This window comes from Orcinus orca, chromosome 7 (assembly GCF_937001465.1).
Source record: "Orcinus orca chromosome 7, mOrcOrc1.1, whole genome shotgun sequence".
NCBI lineage: Eukaryota > Metazoa > Chordata > Mammalia > Artiodactyla > Delphinidae > Orcinus > Orcinus orca.
The window spans coordinates 69,561,580-69,580,883 of NC_064565.1; the positions used below are offsets into that span (position 1 = coordinate 69,561,580).

Below are 19,304 nucleotides of genomic sequence, written 5' to 3' on the forward strand. Positions count from 1 at the left end.
ACGAACCCGTGTCCCCTGCATCGGCAGGCGGACTCTCAACCACTGCGCCACCAGGGAAGCCCTAAGATGCATTTTTAATTCAAAAATTTCAATCGTTTTGTGTTTGAATTGATGACTTCAAGTTGAGTCAATGTTAATTGACCACCAGGGTGTTCTTTCACGTTTTGTCTATGGTTTTAAATGCCTGGGATCTAGAGACTATCAAATGAGTCACCTCTACTAACATGGCAGCAATTTACATTACGGCAATAAGCCTCACACACTTCTATTCTTCTCAGCTTGCCCAAGGAGGTCCTTAACCTGACATATTCACAACTTCTAAATGATGAGAGTCACCTGTGTTATGGTAGCTAGGAAAACAGCTGTTGGAACATGGGTAGGAAGAGGGGAAAGGTGAGAGCAAGAAGCTTTCTGACAGCTGACCACCACTTTGTAGGAGGTGGTACCAGACCAACTAGAGAGGTAAGGCAGTCATCCTTATATTTATTGATCATATAGATCAGTAATGAAGATGCTGGCCCAGGGAATAACTATTACAAATATATGAACCATGCAGCATAGCAATAATATGTTTTAATCATGGGCTGGACTTGAAGTCTCCAATATAAGCACATATGAAAAGGATAAATATGGTTGGGAGCAATATCATTTTACAGATTTCCTGTTGTTGGCTTCCCTATTCATATCATAAGAATTTTTTTCCCAAAAGAATATGAGCTAGTATATTAAGAATATTATGCAAACAGTGATAACAGATATATTAATATTTTCATTGGATTGTCCTAAATACAAAGGATTAAGTTACAGAAAATAATCAGCAACAAAACAAGAAATGCTGTCTCTTGCAAAAGAAGAAAGTCCTCTATTTTGTAAAAGGATTACAAAGAAAATAACAATTATTATTCACTAATACTGCTTTATTGAGTTCATTTTGTGAGAATGTTTCAAAATTCTTCATTCACCACCATATAGATCAGTCTAAAGATCAAATTCATCATGAATATGGAGTGAGGTTTTCATGGGTGAACAACATCATGTATCCATTTGAAAACTGACAGGCACACACCCGCTCTCCACAACCACCAATCCTCAGTATTACCTATTTGGGACTGCGCCACCATCGTTGACTTCCGATCACAAAGTGGGGAAAATGGAAGCCCCAATTCAGCTTCTTTATCTCCCTGCGGAAAGGAAAGCCCATTAGTACAGACTTGGTGTGGAGAAACTAAAAGCAGCTTAGATAAAAAGGCTTAAAAAGCTGCATATTTTATTTCTTAATTAGCATTGTGTATTTATCACAAAACAAAAAGCTATTGTTCAAGTTCATATAATTTTACTCACATGGTCTCCTTTTGGGGATATGTTGCATATGGCACACATTGCAGAAGTAAAAAAACATGAACATTTTCAGCACCTAGAGACTCCACATTGGTATTACAACCCCTTGATTATAAAGAGACAAACCTTTGCTCTTTGGAATTTTCTAAAGTCACCATAATAGTCATCTCGGTGTGTTATTTGGCATTTAATTAACAATCCATCTCACGGATTTTTCTGCTCCATTTTTCATGCCAAATACATCAGCAGACCTTCAGTATCAAGAATTCATGATTGGACGGCTTTTTAAATTTCAAAGTGTATGAGCATTTTGAAACATCTTTTTACTTATTAACCAAGTTTTACTGAATCTCCTACAGCAAGTAATGAGGAATATCTGCAACATTCTTACATTCTGTGTGCATAAATTTTATTTTAATGTATTCTTCTCAGAGAAAATTGAAATGTCAATGATTTTTTATTATTTGGTCTTATCTATTGTAGATTGAGCACAAAGGTTAAAGAATTCCATTTTTGTTTGGGTTAACATCATAATTAGATTTTCGTTTCCTGAAATAAAGGTGGCTGCTCTGGACAAAGCTTTATTATGATAAGGTTTATCAAACATTGGTTCTTTGCATTCAAGATGTGCTCACAGAGAAAAAGGAGGTAGGATACTTCACTTGCCCCATTCACTTCAACTGCCCAGACATTTGAAAGAATGCTTTGGGTTCTATTTTCTCCTAATCTGTTGGTTGTATACCTTCATGGGGTACACTGGCCTTGCATAAGACCACAACTTAGAATATATGGTTGAGATCAGGGGACAAAAGGGAGTGGCCTTTACTTTGTAGCAGAGCCCATATTACAAGGCAAACCTGTCTGAGAACTTCAGTTTCCTTTGCTTCCTCTAGCAGCTTTTCATCATGATCTTTACAACTTTATGTCAACATGTGGCTTTAAAGTTTTTATTGATGATGTTTTCTAGTGCATTTACGCTAAACTATGCCTCTGATTAGAAGGGAGAGAAAGTTTGAAATGAGAATTGCTTGGAAAAATCTAGATACAGTCACCAAAGAAGTAGGCAAAGTAGCTACAAATAGGAATGTCTCACTATGTCATGACTTAGAGAAAATAGGGCAAGAATTTCTGTGACCTTTCCCAGCAAGCCTCACCATTCCCCAAGAGAATAACATCCATTCCATTTGGAATTAATATTTATACTTGGCTTAAGGGACAGATGCGAGGGGGCAGAAATTACTGTGTCATTAGCCTTGGAGTCACAAGACGCAGAGCTAAATCACTGCTGTTCAACAGGCTGTCTCTGTTACTTCAGACACATCACAGACTTTGCCGAAATGAATTCTCCTCTGTTACCCAACTCAGTGATTTCGGTTGACTTGTTTTTAAGAATAAGGATATAATAGTATCTACCTAATAGGGTTATCCTGAGGTTATCTAAAATAATTTATGTGAAGCCTAAGGACACTGACTAATATATAGTCAATAGTCATTAAATGTTAGCTAAAAAGAATCATAATTCATAATACTAGCTAAAACACAGAGCTGTGCAAATTAGAGGTATTTATGAAGTCTAATGCACGTCTTGGATGGTATTAAACCACAAGGAAAAGGATTACTACTTAATTTACATGTAATGGAGAGGCACTGGCTTTTCCCCTCTTTATTCTATATGGAATTGACATAAGAGGAATTCTACTTTTGAAACACTAATTTGTTGGCAGTGTGGGAGATGGCTTGGGGTAAGTTTAGGGTGAGGCTTGTGCTTCAAATCTGAATGAAAAGGAGACTTTGGGGCCACTAATAGAAATAAGATGATCTGGATGAGGGCTTGATTTAAAGACTATTATGAATTTGATTTTAACATGTTGAGAATAAAGTGAAAGAATAATATTAATAACTTGCTAAAATATAGATGATATTACTATTATTAAAGTAGAAATAAGGCTACTCATAGACTTCATGGGAAATATGATATTGGGGATTCCTTTTTTTAAAATTTAATTAATTTTTTTATACAGCAGGTTCTTATTAGTCATCGATTTTATACATATTAGTGTATACATGTCAATCCCAATCTCCCATTTCATCCCCCCCACCCCACCCCGTGCTTTCCCCCTTGGCATCCATATATTTGTTCTCTACATCTGTGTCTCTATTTCTGCCTTGCAAACCAGTTCATCTGCACCACTTTTCTAGATTCCACATGTATGCGTTAATATATGATATTTGTTTTTCTCTTTCTGACTTACTTCACTCTGTATGACAGTCTCTAGGTCCATCCACGTCTCTACAAATGACCCAATTTCATTCCTTTTTATGGCTGAGTAATATTCCATTGTATACATGTACCATATCTTCTTTATCCATTCTCCTGTCTATGGGCATTTAGGTTGCTTCCATGACCTGGCTATTGTAAATAGTGCTGCAGTGAACATTGGGGTTCATGTGTCTTTTTGAATTATAGTTTTCTCTAGGTATATGCCCAGTAGTGGGATTGCTGCATTATTTGGCAATTCTATTTTTAGTTTTTTAAGGAATCTCTATACTGTTCTCCACAGTGGCTGTATCAATTGACATTCCAAACAGTGCAAGAGGGTTCTCTTTTCTCCACACCCTCTCCAGCATTTGTTGTTTGTACATTTTCTGATGATGCCCATTCTAACCAGTGTGAGGTGATACCTCAATGGAGTTTTGATTTGGATTTCTCAAATAATTAGTGATATTGAGCAGCTTTTCATGTGCTTCTTGGCTATCTATATGTCTTCTTTGGAGAAATGTCTGTTTAGGTCTTCTGCCCATTTTTGGATTGGGTTGTTTGTTTTTTTAATATTGAGCTATATGAACTGTTTATATATTTTAGACATTAATCCTTTGTCCATTGATTTGGTTGCAAATATTTTCTCCCATTCTGAGGGTTGTCTTTTTGTCTTGTTTATAGTTTCCTTTGCTGTGCAAAAGCTTTTAAGTTTCATTAGGTCCCATTTATTTATTTTTGTTTGTATTTCCATTACTCTAGGAGGTGGGTCAATCACAGATCTTGTGTGATTTATGTCAGAGTGTTCTTCCTATGTTTTCCTCTAAGAGTTTTATAGTGTCCAGTCTTACATTTAGGTCTCTAATCCATTTTGAGTTTATTTTTGTGTATGGTATTAGGGAGTGTTCTAATTTCATTCTTTTACATGTAGCTGTTCACTTTTCCCAGCACCAGTTATTGAAGAGACTGTCTTTTCTCCATTGTATATCCTTGCCTCCTTTCTCATAGATTAATTGACCACAGGTGCATGGGTTTCTCTCTGGGCTCTCTATCCTGTTCCATTGATCTATATTTCTGTTTTTGTACCAGTACCATATTGTCTAGGTTACTGTAGCTTTGTAAAATAGTCTGAAGTCAGGGAGTCTGATTCCTACAGCTCCGGTTTTTTTTTTTTCTCAAGATTGCTTTGGCTATTTGAGGTCTTTTGTGTTTTCATACATATTTTAAGAGTTTTTTGTTCTAGTTCTGTAAAAAAATGCCATTGGTACTTTGATAGGGATTGCACTGAATCTGTAGATTGCTTTGGGTAGTATAGCCATTTTCACAATGTTGATTCTTCCAGTCTAAGAACATGGTATATCTCTCTATCTGTGACATCTTTAATTTCTTTCATCTGTGTCTTATAGTTTTCTGAGTACAAGTTTTTACCTCCTTAGGTAGGTTTATTCCTAGGTATCTTATTCTTTTTGTTGCAGTGGTGAATGGGATTATTTCCTTAATTTATCTTTCTGATCTTTTGTTGTTAGCTTATAGGAATGCAAGAGATTTCTGTGCATTAATTTTGTTTCCTGCTACTTTACCAAAGTCATTGATTAGCTCTAGTAGTTTTCTGGTGGCATCTTTAGCTTTCTGTATGCATAGTATCATGTCATCTGCAAAGAGTGACAGTTTTACTTCTTCTTTTCTGATTTGGATTCCTTTTATTTCTTTTTCTTCTCTGGTTGCTATAGCTAGGACTTCCAAAACTATGTTGAATAATAGTGGTGAGAGGGGACATCCTTGTCTTGTTCCTGATCTAGAGGAAATGCTTTCAGTTTTTCACCATTGAGAATGCTGTTTGCTGTGGATTTGTTGTATATGGCCTTTATTATGTTGAGGTAGGTTCCCTCTGTGCCCACATTCTGGAGAGTTTTTATCATAAATGGGTGTTGAATTTTGTCAAAAGCTTTTTCTGTGTCTATTGAGATTGTCATATGGTTTTTATTCTTCAATTTGTTAATATGGTGTATCACATTGATTGATTTGTGTATGCTGAAGAATCCTTGTATCTCTGGGATAACTCCCACTTGATCATGGTGATATGATCCTTTTAATGTGTTGTTGGATTCTGTTTGCTAGTATTTGTTGAGGACTTTTGCATCTATATTCATCAGTGATATTGGTCTGTAATTTTCTTTTTCTGTAGTACCTTTGTCTAGTTTTGGTATCAGGGTGATGGTGGCCTCATACAATGAGTTGGGAGTGTTCCTTCCTCTACAATTTTTTGGAAGAGTTTGAGAAGGATGGGGGTTAGCTCTTCTAAATATTTGATAGAATTCACCTGTGAAGCCATCTGTCCTGGACTTTGTTTGTTGGAAGATTTTTAATCACAGTTTCAATTTCATTACTTGTGATTGGTCTGTTAATATTTTCTACTTCTTCCTGGTTCAGTCTTGGAAGGGTATACCTTTCTAAGAATTTGTCCATTTCTTCCAGGTTGTCCATTTTATTGGCATAGATTTGCTTGTAGTAGTCTCTTATGAGGCTGTGTATTTCTGTGGTGTCAGTTGTAACTTCTCCGTTTTCATTTCTAATTTTATTGATTTGAGTCCTCCTCCTCTTTTTCTTGATGAGTCTGGCTAATGGTTTATCAATTTTGTTTACCTTCACAAAGAACTAGATTTTAGTTTTATTGTTCTTTGCTATTGTTTTCTTTGTATCTATTTCATTTATTTCTGCTCTGATCTTTATGATTTCTTCCCTTCTACTAACTTTGGGTTTTGTTTGTTGTTCTTTCTCTACTTCCTTTAGGTGTAAGGTTAGACTGTTTGAGACTTTTTTTTGTTTCTTGAGGTGCGATTGAATTGCTATAAACTTCCCTCTTAGAATTGCTTTTGCTACATCCCATAGGTTTTTGATCATTTTGTTTTCATTGTCATTTATCTCTAGGTATTTTCTGATTTTCTCTTTGATTTTTTCAGTGATCTCTTGTTATTCAGTAATGTATTTTTAGCCTCCATGTGTTTGTGTTTTTATGTTTTTTTCCCCTGTAACTGATTTTTAATCTCATAGCGTTGTGGTCAGAAAAGATGCTTGATATGGTTTCAATTTTCTTAAACTTACCGAGGCTTGATTTGTGACCCAAGATGTGATCTATCCTGGAGAATGTTCCATGTGCACTTGAGAAGAAAGTGTAATCTGCTGTTTTCAGATGGAATGTCCTATAAATATCAATTAAATCGGGGCTTCCCTGGTGGCGCAGTGGTTGAGAATCTGCCTGCTAATGCAGGGGACATGGGTTCAAGCCCTGGTCTGGGAGGATCCCACATTCCGCGGAGCAACTAGGTCCGTGAGCCACAACTACTGAGCCTGCGCGTCTGGAGCCTGTGCTCCACAACAATAGAGGCCACGATAGTGAGAGGCCCGCGCACTGCAATGAAGAGTGGCCCCCTCTTGCCATGACTAGAGAAAGCCCTCACAGAGAAACAAAGACCCAACACAGCAAAAATAAATAAATTAATTAATAAACTCCTACCCCCAACATCTTCTTAAAAAAAAAAAATCAATTAAATCGATCTGGTCTATTGTGTCATTTGAAGCTTGTGTTTCCTATTAATTTTCTGTCTGGATGATCTGTCCATTGGTATAAGTGAGGTGTTAAAGTCTCCCACTATTATTGTGTTACTGTCGATTTCCTCTTTTATAGCTGTTAGCATTTGCCTTACGTTTTGAGGTGCTCCTATGTTTGGTTCATATATATTTATAATTGTTATATCTTCTTGGATTGATCCCTTGATCATTATGCAGTGTCCTTCCTTGTCTCTTGTTACATTCTTTATTTTTTAAATCTAATTTATCTGATATGAGTATTGCTACTCGAGCTTTCTTTTGATTTCCATTTGCATGGAATAACTTTATCCATCCCCTCACTTTCAGTCTGTAGGTGTCCCTAGGTCTGAAGTGGGTCTCTTGTAGACAGAATATATATGGGTCTTGTTTTTGTATCCATTCAGCAAGCCTGTGTCTTTTGGTTGGAGCATTTTTTGTTGTTGTTGTTGTTTTTTGCGGTACACGGGCCTCTCATTGCTGTGGCCCCTCCCGCCGCGGAGCACAGGCTCCAAATGCACAGGCCCAGCTGCCACGGCCCATGGGCCAGCCACTCCGCGGCATGTGGGACCCTCCCGGACCAGGGCAGGAACCCGCGTCCCCTGCATCAGCAGGCAGACTGTCAACCACTGTGCCACCAGGGAAGCCCCTGGTTGGAGCATTTAATTCATTCACGTTTAAGGTAATTATCGATATGTATGTTCCTATTACCATTTTCTTAATTGTTTTGGGTTTGTTTTTGTAGGTCCTTTTCTTCTTTTGTGGTTCCCATTTAGAGAAGTTCCTTTAGCATTTGTTGTAGAGCTGGTTTGGTGGTGTTGAATTCTCTTAGCTTGTCTGTAAAGCTTTTGATTTCACCATTGAATATGAATGAGATCCTTGGTAGAGTAATCTTAGTTGTAGGTTCTTTCCTTTCATCCTTAAAATATGTAGTGCCACTCCCTTCTGGCTTGTAGAGTTTCTGCTGAGAAATCAGCTGTTAACCTTATGGGAGTTCCCTTGTATGTTATTTGTCATTTTTCCCTTGTTGCTGTTCATAATTTTTCTTTATCTTAATTATTGTCAATTTGATTACTATGTGTCTCAGCATGTCTCTCTTTGGATTTATCCTGCCTGGGACTCTCTGCACTTTCTGGACTTAGGTGGCTATTTCCTTTCCCATGTTAAGGAAGCTTTCGACTACAATCTCTTCAAATATTTTCTCGGGTCCTTTCTCTCTCTCTTCTTCTGAGACCCCTATAATGCGAATGTTGGTGAGTTTAATGTTTTCCCAGAGGTCTCTTAGGCTGTCTTCATTTCTTTTCATTCTTTTTTTCTTTATTCTGGTCCACAGCAGTGAATTCCACCATTCTGTCTTCCAGGTCACTTATCCGTTCTTCTGCCTCAGTTATTCTTCTATTGATTCCTTCTAGTATATTTTTCATTTCAGTTATTGTACTGTTCATCTCTGTTTGTTTGTTCTTTAATTCTTCCAGTTCTTTATTAAACATTTCTTTCATCTTCTCTATCTTTGCCTCCATTCTTTTTCTGAGGTCCTGGATCATCTTCACTATCATTATTCTGAATTCTTTTTCTGGAAGGTTGCCTATCTCCACTTCATTTAGTTGATTTTCTGGGGTTTTATCTTGTTCCTTCATCTGGTACATAGTCCTCTGCCTTTTCATTTTGTCTATCTTTCTGTGAATGTGATTTTCGTTCCACAGGTTGCAGCATTGTAGTTCTTCTTGCTTTTGCTGTCTGCCCTCTGGTGGATGAGGCTATCTAAGAGGCTTGTACAAGCTTCCAGATGGCAGGGACTGCTGGCGTGTAGAGCTGGGTGTTGCTCTGCTGGGCAGAGCTCAGTAAAACTTTAACCCACTTGTTTGCTGATGGGTGGGGCTGAGTTCCCTCCCTGTTAGTTGTTTGGCCTGAGGCAACCCAGCACTGGAGCCTACAGGCTCTTTGGTGGGGCAAGTGGTGGACTCTGGGAGGGCTCACACCAAGGAGTACTTCCCAGAACTTCTGCTGTCAGTGTCTTTTCCCCGCAGTGAGACACAGTCGCCCCACCCCCACCCCCCACAGGAGATCCCACAACACTAGCAGGTAGGTCTGGTTCAGTCTCCTAAGGGATCACTGCTCCATCCCCCTGGGTCCTGATATGCAAACTACTTTGTATGTGCCCTCCAAGAGTGGAGTCTCTGTTTCCCCAAGTCCTGCCAAAGTCCTGCAGTCAAATCCCACTAGCCTTCAAAGTCTGATTCTCTGGGAATTCCTCCTCCCATTGCCGGACCCCCAGGTTGGGAAGCCTGACGTGGGGCCCTTTGCTCCAGTGGGTGGACTTCTGTGGTATAACTGTTCTCCAGTTTGTGAGTCACCTACCCAGTGGTTATGGGATTTGATTTTATTGTGATTGTGCCCCTCCTGCCATCTCATTGTGGCTTTTCCTTTGTCTTTGGATGTGGGGTATCTTTTTTGGTGAGTTCCAGTGTCTTCCTTTTGATGATTGTTCAGCAGTTAGGTGTGATTCTGGTGCCCTCGAAAGAGGTAGTGAGTGCACATCCTTCTACTCTGCCATCTTGAACCACAATTTGTCTGAAGCAAAGTCCTGGAGTGACACCCCACTGTTTGCAGCACATGGCAGGCAGGACACCAGGGCAAGACACAGCAACAGCCTTCAGTCAAGGATTCTTAATTGATGTATGCAAAGATGATCCATTGATTTTATTAGTTAAGGTGTTGGTGATATTTTAAAAGATGTAGTTTTATATCACTTAAGTTCTTTGACCTGAAAATTATTGTTTCGGCCTGCAAAAGGCATTGTGATGATTTACCTTCCATGAGCTAAATTTCATGGAATGCTGGATAGCAACATTTTTATATAGGACTTAAGCATATGACAGACATATGCAGGGTTGATCTTCCTACAGATGAAGTGGGAGATTCTATATTCTATTTGCTTCTTGTACTCCACAATTGATTTAGAATATTAAGTTTCCATTGCTAAGCACATTGAATGCTATAGTGCAGTAATTATTTAACTTATTTATAAATATTTCAAAGTGTCATTTATTCTTTAGGGTGAATAAAGACCATGAGTGCAAGATTAGTAAGGGGCCCTGTAGCCAGACTATGAGGGAATCAGAAATCCAATAGGACAAGGGAGGTTCTCCTAAGGGAGGGGAAAAGATATGTAAAGGGAGAGTCAGGAAACCTGAATATAAGTTTGACAAACTTTACAATTTTCCTTACCCTCTCCCATTTACTTTTCATCAAGATGAAATCAGAGGTCAAAAGCAATAGACGTTGTGTACATCAACTAGTTTATATTTTTCTTGGAGGTTGTTCTTTCATTTGAGGGTGCTGCTCATAGGAGGTCAAAAATATACTTTTAAAAATCAATAACTTACTGAATACATGTATGTTCTGGTGTATTGAATCACACAAGTGGTTGCAGCAGAATTATAGGTTCCTAGGTCACTAAACTCAATTAATTAACCAACCACTTAATTATGCCCCTGGATGTCTGCATCTTTTCTTGGGGATATGCCTGCAGGTAGAGAGGCACAGAAAGTGGTTTCATCAACTTGGAAACACAAGATAGCCTGATGTTCTCAGGCCTGATAGTTTTTGCCCATCTTAGCAATTCCCTTGGGACTTGTTGGGGTTTCTTATTGGAAAGGCCATAACAAAGAACTAGTACAGGCATATCTTGGAGATTTTGTAGGTTTGGTTTCAGACCACCACAATAAAGCAAACATTGCAATAAAGTGAGTTACATGAGTTTTTTTGTTTCCTAGTGCATATAAAAGTTATGTTTATACCATACCGTAGTCTAATAAGTGTGCACTAGCATTGTGTCTAAAAAAGCAATGAACATATCTTAATTAAAAATATACATTATTGCTAAAAAATGCTAGCCTTCAGTGAGTTGTAATCTTTTTGCTGGTGGAGGGTTTTGCCTCAATGTTGATGGCTGCTGACTGATCAGGGTGGTGGTTGCTGAAGGTTGGGTGGCTGTGGCCATTTCTTAAGGTAAGACAACAATGAAGTTTGCCACATCAGTTGACTCTTCCTTTCATGAACGGTTTCTCTGTAACATGCAATGCTGTTTGACAGCATTTTACCCACAGTAGAATTCTTTCAAAATTGAAGTCAACCCTCTAGAAATCTGCTGCTCCTTTATCAACTAAGTTTATGTAATATTCTAAATCCTTTGTTGTCATTACAACAATCTTCACAGAGTCTTCACCATGAATAAATTTCATGTCAAGAAACCACTTTTTTTTTTTTTGCTTATCCATAAGAAGAAATTCCTCATGAATTAAAGTTTTATTATGAGATTGCAGCAATTCAGTCACATTTTCAGGCTCCTCTTCTAATTCTAGTTATCCTGCTATTTCCACATCTGCAGTTACTTCCTCCACTGAAGTCTTGAACCCCTAAGTCATCCATGAGGGTTAGAATCAACTTTTACTAAACTCCTGTTATGTTGATATTTGGACTTCTTCCCTTGAATCTCAAATGTTCTTAATGGCATCTGAAATGGTGAATCCTTTCAAGAAGGTTTCCAGACGGTTGCTTTGCTCAGACCCATCAGAGGTATCACTATCTATGGCATGTATAGTCTTATAAAATGTATTTCTTACATAATAAGACTTGAAAGTTGAAATTACTCCCTGATCCATGGCTGCAGAATGGATGTTGTGATAGCAGGCATGAAAACAACATGAATCTTGTTGTGCATCTCCATCAGAGCTTTCAGGTGACCAGGTGCAATGTCAATGAGCAGTAATATTTTGAAAGGAATCTTTATCTGAGCAATAGGTCTGAACAGTGAGCTTAAAATATTCAGTAGGACTTCCCTGGTGGTACAGTGGTTAAGAATCCGCCTGCCAGTGCAGGGGACACAGGTTCGATCCCTGGTCTGGGAAGATCCCACACGCCCCAGAGCAACTAAGCCCATGTTCTGCAACTACTGAGCCTGCGCTCTAGAGCCTGCGAGCCACAACTACTGAGCCCACGTGCACACCTACTGAAGCCAGCACACCTAGAACCCATGCTCCGCGACAAGAGAAGCCACCACAATGAGAAGCCTGCGCACTGCAACAAGGAGTAGCTCCTGCTCGCCACAACTAGAGAAAGCCTGCATGCAGCAATGAAGACCCAACACAGCCAAAAATAAATAAATAAATAAAATATTCAGTAAGCCATGATGTCAACAGATGTGCAGTCATCCAGGCTTTATTGTTCCATTTATAGAGTACAGGTAGAGTGGATTTAGCATATTTCTTAAGGGCCTTAGGATTTTCAGAATGGTAAATGACTGCTTCAACTTTAAGTCACCAGTTGCATTAGTCCCTAACAAGTGAGTCAGCCTGTCCTTTGAAGCTTTGAAGCCAGGTATTGACTTCTCCTCTCTATCTATGAAAGTCCTAGATGGTATCTTTTCCAATAGAAAGCCATTTCCTCGCATTGAAAATCTGTTGTTTAGTGAAGTCACCTTCATTAATTATCTTAGTTAGAGCTTCTGGATAACTTGCTGCAGGTTCTACATCAGCACTTGCTTCTTCACCTTGCCCTTTTAGGTTATGGTAATGGCTTCTTTCCTTAAATCTCATGAACCAACCTCTGCTAGCTTCAAAATTTCTTCTGCAGCTTCCTTACCTCTCTCAGCCGTCATAGAATTAAAGAGAGTTAGGGCCTTGTTCTGGATTAGGCTTTGGCTTAAGGGAATGTTGTGGCTTTTTTGATCTTCTAACTACACCACTAAAACTTTCTCCATATCAACAATAAGACTATTTTGCTTTCTTATTCATGTATTCACTGGAGTAGCACCTTTCATTTTCTTCAAGAACTTTTTCTTTGCATCCACAACTTGGCTAATTGGCAAAAGAGGCCTAGCTTTCAGCCTATCTCAGCTTTTGATGTGCTTTCTTCATTAAGCTTAATCATTTCTAGCTTTTGATTTAAAGTGAGAGATGTGCAATTCTTCCTTTCACTTGAACACTTGGAGGGCATTAAAGGATTATTATTGGCCTAATTTCAATATTGCCCTGTCTCAGGGAATAGGGAGGCCTGAGGAGGAGAGAGAGAGGGGAATGGCCAGCTGGTCAGTGAACGGTCAGAATACAAATAACATTTATCAGTTAAGTTCGCCTTCTTGTATAGGCGTGGTTTGTGGCACCTCAAAACAATTACAATAGTAACTTCAAAGATCACTGATCAGAGATCACTACAACGAATACATATAATAATAATGAAGAAGTGTGAAATATTGTGAGAATTACCAAAATGTGGCACAGAGACATGAAGTAAGCAAATACTGTTGGAAAAATGGCACTGATAGACTTGCTTTATGCAGGATTGCCACAAACCTTCAATTTGTAAAAAAAACACAGTATCTGAGAAGCACAATAGAGTGAAGCACAATAAATGAGTAATGCCTGTAATTGTTTTTATGCTTTCCTAAATGGTGTGAAATACTCTGATAGCTGTCAACAAGGTGTCAAATCTAGTGATTTAGTGGCAAATTTTTTTCTTTTTCCCTTTTTGCATTTTCTGTGAAGCCAAAACAATTTCTATAGTTTTAAAGAAATGCAGAAGATAAGAAAGGGTGAAGTACAGATATCTTGAGAAACCTCTTGTGTTGAAGAGGTTTTGATCTCAGAAGCAACATCAACAGCAAGCATATAGGAAGCTCCTGGCCATAGGCTTGGAGGCCACTATAAGGCCGAGGGTAGAATTTGAGGGACCACCAGTCCGTCAAATTTAATTGTGAAAGGAGGGGAAGATGCACTAGTTGGGCCTTCTTGGAACAACTTACTTAAGGGATTTAGCTCATCTAATTACCTTCCTTCATTCCTTCTAAAAATGGGCCCTTCCAAATTCTAAGAAAGCCCCCAAACTGTATAAAAGTTTAATGATTATTATAGTAACATATTCACTTTCAGTAAAATTTATGATATGGTATAGCTGTATTTATGATATGGTATAGCTGTATTTTTGTGTTATAAATATTTTGCAGGACATTAGTACCCCTGTGTAATCAATGTTTGTAACACTTTTATGCCTCTTAATACTATAAGCTTTGGTTTTTTATCCTGGCTCGTAGCTACAGTTCTGTATGTTTGTGAAGTTTGGGGTTTTTTTTTGTTTTTTGTATCTATTATTTTTAGTGACAGATCCTCAGCTGAGAATGTACTAACTAAATATATTTTTATTGCTACAGAAAATACAATTTATTTTGAAATAACACACTTTATACTACTTCTAGAAATTTTGAAGAAAATAGAGGGGTCTTACTGTATACAATTTAGGGTAAAATAACCATTTTGACCTTTCTTTCCAAATAACTTGCATTTCCAATTATTTGTTTCTCCTTGTTGATAAAGTAATACTTATTGGCAAATGTAGATTTTGCTCAGATATAGAGTCTTTTTTCATGTATCACACAAAAGGACTAGTTGAAGAAGGAAAAAATTCACATAGTATAAAATATGAACACATTTTAATGGAAACTATTTTTAAAAATTTTTAATTGTATTAACTTCTTGTTATCTTGCCAACCTAACATGTTCAAGAAAAGAATAAGAACAAAAAAACCTGTCTCCTCTACTAATGGTTATTTTCTTGACTAGTACTTCCACCTCTAATCTATCAGTCTTATCAGTCATAGTTGAAATGAATGGAGCATCTTCCAAATTCTCCCATTACAGTCGGGGGCAGAGGCAACTGTGTCGAGCTGTGCGAACACTTGAAGGGAGTGTGTTAACTGCATTCATGAATATCACAAGCTTGCTATGAAACATGCCTCGGAGATGGGGACGTGCTTTACTTCCTTTACCATCAGCTGCTTACTAAGAATCAGAAATAAAAATTTGTCAAGACTGCAAATTCTAGATTCAATTTTAATCTCTTCTGGTTACAGTTTCCCATGGTTTTACAAGGTGTACCTAAGTAGTTACACCAAAGAATAGGGTAAAGCTGATGAGATTTTTAAGGATGATACAAAAGCTTTGAATCCAGAAATTGGTTTGTCCTCCAGAAATACATTGCGTTTTAAAAATTTTAATGTCTATTTAAGCCCATTTGTTAGTTAAAATGAACTTCGTAGAAAATTAATGAAAAATTGACTTAGGAGACAATGCATCCCAAATTTTTTCTGGATTTTTCTAATATATATATATATATATATATATATATATATATATATATATATATATATACACACACACACACACACTCACACACACATATATATACACATATCTATCTATATATATATCACATACATGCACACACATAAATTTTATTGTTGCTCTTGAAAGTTCCAAAATTAGCTCCTTCCTTTGAGTACTTTCACTAACTTTTTGAATTTATATCCAGTCTCTAATTTTGCTCAAAACCCATTGAATGGATTTCAAGTCTAGTGCTATATTTTTCATAGCAAAAGAAAAATGCTTCTCTTAACTGGCTGCTTTTTAAGCTTCATGGTTGTATAGGGAATGTGTTTTAAAACCTGTGTTCAGTCAAAGGCTTTAAGTGACTGTCAAATAAAATATTTCATAGTCAATGGCTCTCTGATACTTGACCTTGGAAAAATATGGAAATTAACATAGACCTGGAGGATAACAAATAATACCAATTCCTCACATTTGTATCATGTCTATAATGTAAGAAGACCTCTCACATTCATTGTATCATTTTGTTCCTCATAGCCATCCTGGGGAGGAGACAGAATGGGTATTAATCCCTTATTATAGGTAAGAAGGTGAAGGCTCATATCCACCACTGCTGGAAAGATAGAAAGCTAATGTTCACACTTGGGTTTTCTGAAGCCAAGTCCAATGATCACTTACTTTGCATTATTAGACTTCTTATGTTTGCCCGATGTATATCAAATACTTTCTTTAACAAGAAACATAAATGTTTACATTTTTACTGCAGCTCAGGGAAGCGATGAGTTCTGGGCAGATCTTGTCTGATTTGCCTCAAATTCCCTAGAATAACCAGTAGATCGTGTGACATATTACATAATTTAGATTCTTAGTACATTCTAAAGGAATGAAGGAATATATTTTCAAATGTCTTTATAAACGTGATGTTTCAACTGAGATAAAAAACCTGTCATGGATAAACAATAAGGTCCTAGTGTATAGCACAGGGAACTATATTCGATATCCTGTGATAAGCCATAAGGGAAAAGAATATTTTAAAAAGGACGTATATATATATATAACTGAATCACTTTGTTGTACAGCAGAGATTAATACAACATTGTAAACCAGCTATACTTTAATTAAAAAAAACCTGTTATCTTGGCTAGATCCATACCAAGAAGTTATTTATTAGCACTGTGGGTTCTACAAAGTGATAGTTACAGGTGGTTATGTGAGGATGAGCAGGAATAAGAAGAAACATGGAAAAACCATTGCAGTCTTGCCAATTTCTAGGGCATCTGCATAGATACATAGATCCAGTTAAATAGCTTATGTCAAAAATATTCAGAGCAAAGCACAAACCAAGCGGTTTCAGATTCATTGCTGTATCTACCTCCAAAAGGCTAAAATATGTGGTATGGCTAAGATAATTAAAGGTACTGAGAGATTCATTTAGTTAGTTGAAAGCATAAAAAATGGATTCCTTCTGGAGTCAGTCATATTTTAGTATGTATCGTAAAAATAAACTTGTTTTGCTTGTAAAACATAATCGCTGTTAGTGCAAACTCACTTATTTTGACTTTTAGCTCTACATTCTCCTGTTTTGCTAAATATATTTCTGAAGGGGATTTAAAAGCCAATTGGATGAAGTAATAAAAAGGTACAAACTTCCAGTTGTAAGACAAATAAGTACTAGGGATCTAATGTACAACATGCTAAATATGGTTAACACTTCTGTAAGTTATATATGAAAATTGTTAAGAGAGCAAATCCTAAGAGTTCTCATCACAAGGAAAAAAATTTTTTATTTCTTTAATTTTTTTATCTATATGAGATGATGGGTGTTTACTAAACTTATTTCGGTAATCATTTCATGATGTATGTAAGTTAAATCATTATGCAGTACACCTTATAATTATACAGTGCTGGATGTCAATTATATCTCAATAAAAAACTGGAAGAGGGCTTCCCTGGTGGCGCAGTGGTTGGGAGTCCGCCTGCCGATGCAGGGGACGCGGGTTCGTGCCCTGGTCCGGGAGGATCCCACGTGCCACGGAGCGGCTGGGCCCATGAGCCATGGCCACTGAGCCTGCACGTCCGGAGCCTGTGCCATGCAACGGGAGAGGCCACAGCAGTGAGAGGCCCGCGTACCGCAAAAAAAAAAAAAAAAAAAAAAAAAAACTGGAAGAAAAAGTCATTTACTTTTAAAAATCCAGAGAAAATCTAAGATTCCATTATTAAATATGATTCCATTTTAAAACTCAGTCCTATATTAATTTATTATGATCTGAGAAGATTTTCATAGTTGAAGAGATGAGGCAATGCAAACAGAGATGTTTTGATTTTATAATAGCCCATATTAACACATACCCTTTCCTCTCCTTTGGGCTGTAAGTATCGTGCCTTATATGTTAAGGTCATTCAAGCAAAGACTGTCATTTCTGAATATTTTGGGGTTACATAAATGCCTATTATTGCCAAGAGTCCTATCAAAGAACAAAACAAAATGAAAACCTGACACCTCCTCACTCTAACACACTCTGAAAAATGAAGATCACAAAAACATTCCAAGCAGCATGATGCTATACCTATTCCAAGACTTGACCTTTTGTGTTGGATGTATTTTAATCTCTAGTATTCAGATATCTGAGTCACTGTTTACCAGGCTCTGAGAATGACAGAGGAGCTAAGTAGCCTCACAAAACAAAGTGCCTCTACCCTGAAATTCAGATGTCAAAAATTACTGCATGCCAGGAGTTTCATTAACAGTTATCAGTCACCTTTCTAGAAAATTCAAGAATAAGGTAGTGAACTTCAAAATCATCAGGCCTCAATTTCATTGAATTTATGAAAATCTTTGGTTTTAAATCAATAAAAGATGGGTAATACAAGTCATGGTGTTATTTGGAGATCTAACAGTAATTTTCAAGAGTTTCTGGGATTTATTAGAGTTTTTTAGAGTTTTTTGTTTAAGTCACTAGTGAAGCACCTTCATTCTGATATATTCCTTTTTTAAATTAAGGAAAAATTTATGTACAAATCTTAACAGTATAAATCATGAACACACTTGTGTAACTAACACTCAATAAAGATATAGAACACTTCCATCACCCACAAAAGGTTCCTTTACCCTCTTCTAGTGAATCCTACCCCATATAGGCAGGCCACCATTGTTCAGATTTCAATCACCATGGATTAATTTTGCCAGTTTTTGAACTTCATATAAAGGGAATCATATAGTATCCTTTTTTTTTTTTTTTTTTTTCCGGTATGCGGGCCTCTCACTGTTGTGGCCTCTCCCGTTGCAGAGCACAGGCTCCGGACGCGCAGGCTCAGCGGCCATGGCTCACGGGCTCAGCCACTCCGCAGCATGTGGGATCTTCCCAGACCGGGGCACGAACCCCTGTCCCCTGCATCGGCAGGTGGACTCTCAACCACTGCGCCACCAGGGAAGTCCTATAGTATCCATTTTTTTGAGGTTCACTGTGGTTCATATTATTGGTCCATTTCTTATTGTATGACATTCTTTTGTATGACTATATTATGATTTACTTATGCATTACTATTTTTGATGCACATTTGGACTTTTTCTAATATCGGGCTATCATAAGTAATAACATTACAACTACTCCTACATAAGACATTTGGTGAGCATAAGCATTAATTTATGTAGGTTATACACCTATGGGTGGACATGCTGGGTCATAGGCGATATTAAGTTTAACTTTAATAGATGTCAACCAGTAGTTTTCCAGATGGATTGTAATGATTTATACTCCCACCATCAATGCCTGAGACTTCCAGTGGCTCCACATCCTCAGTAACACTTAATATTGTCAGTCCTTTTAATTTTAGCCATTCTGGTGAGGGAGTAGTGGTATCTCATTGTGCTTTTAATTTGCAATTCTTTGATAAGTAATGAAAATGAACATACTTGTATGTACTTACTACCCATTTGTGTGTTTTCTTTTATGAGGTGTCTGATC

At 37.4% G+C, this 19,304-nt stretch overlaps 1 protein-coding gene across 7 annotated transcripts in view; it reads right to left on the reverse strand.

The window, feature by feature from the left end:
- PDE1A (phosphodiesterase 1A) overlaps positions 1–19,304 on the reverse strand; it is a 351,251-nt gene that overhangs the window by 42,072 nt on the left and 289,875 nt on the right. For all 7 annotated transcript variants that reach the window (XR_007478526.1, XM_033423689.2, XM_049712585.1 and 4 more), the window contains one exon: positions 1,100–1,181. Coding sequence is in view for 6 of the 7 variants with exons in the window: in XM_033423689.2 (XP_033279580.1) it covers positions 1,100–1,181 (82 nt within the window). In the remaining variant the exon portion in view is untranslated. The remainder of the gene's footprint in view (positions 1–1,099; positions 1,182–19,304) is intronic.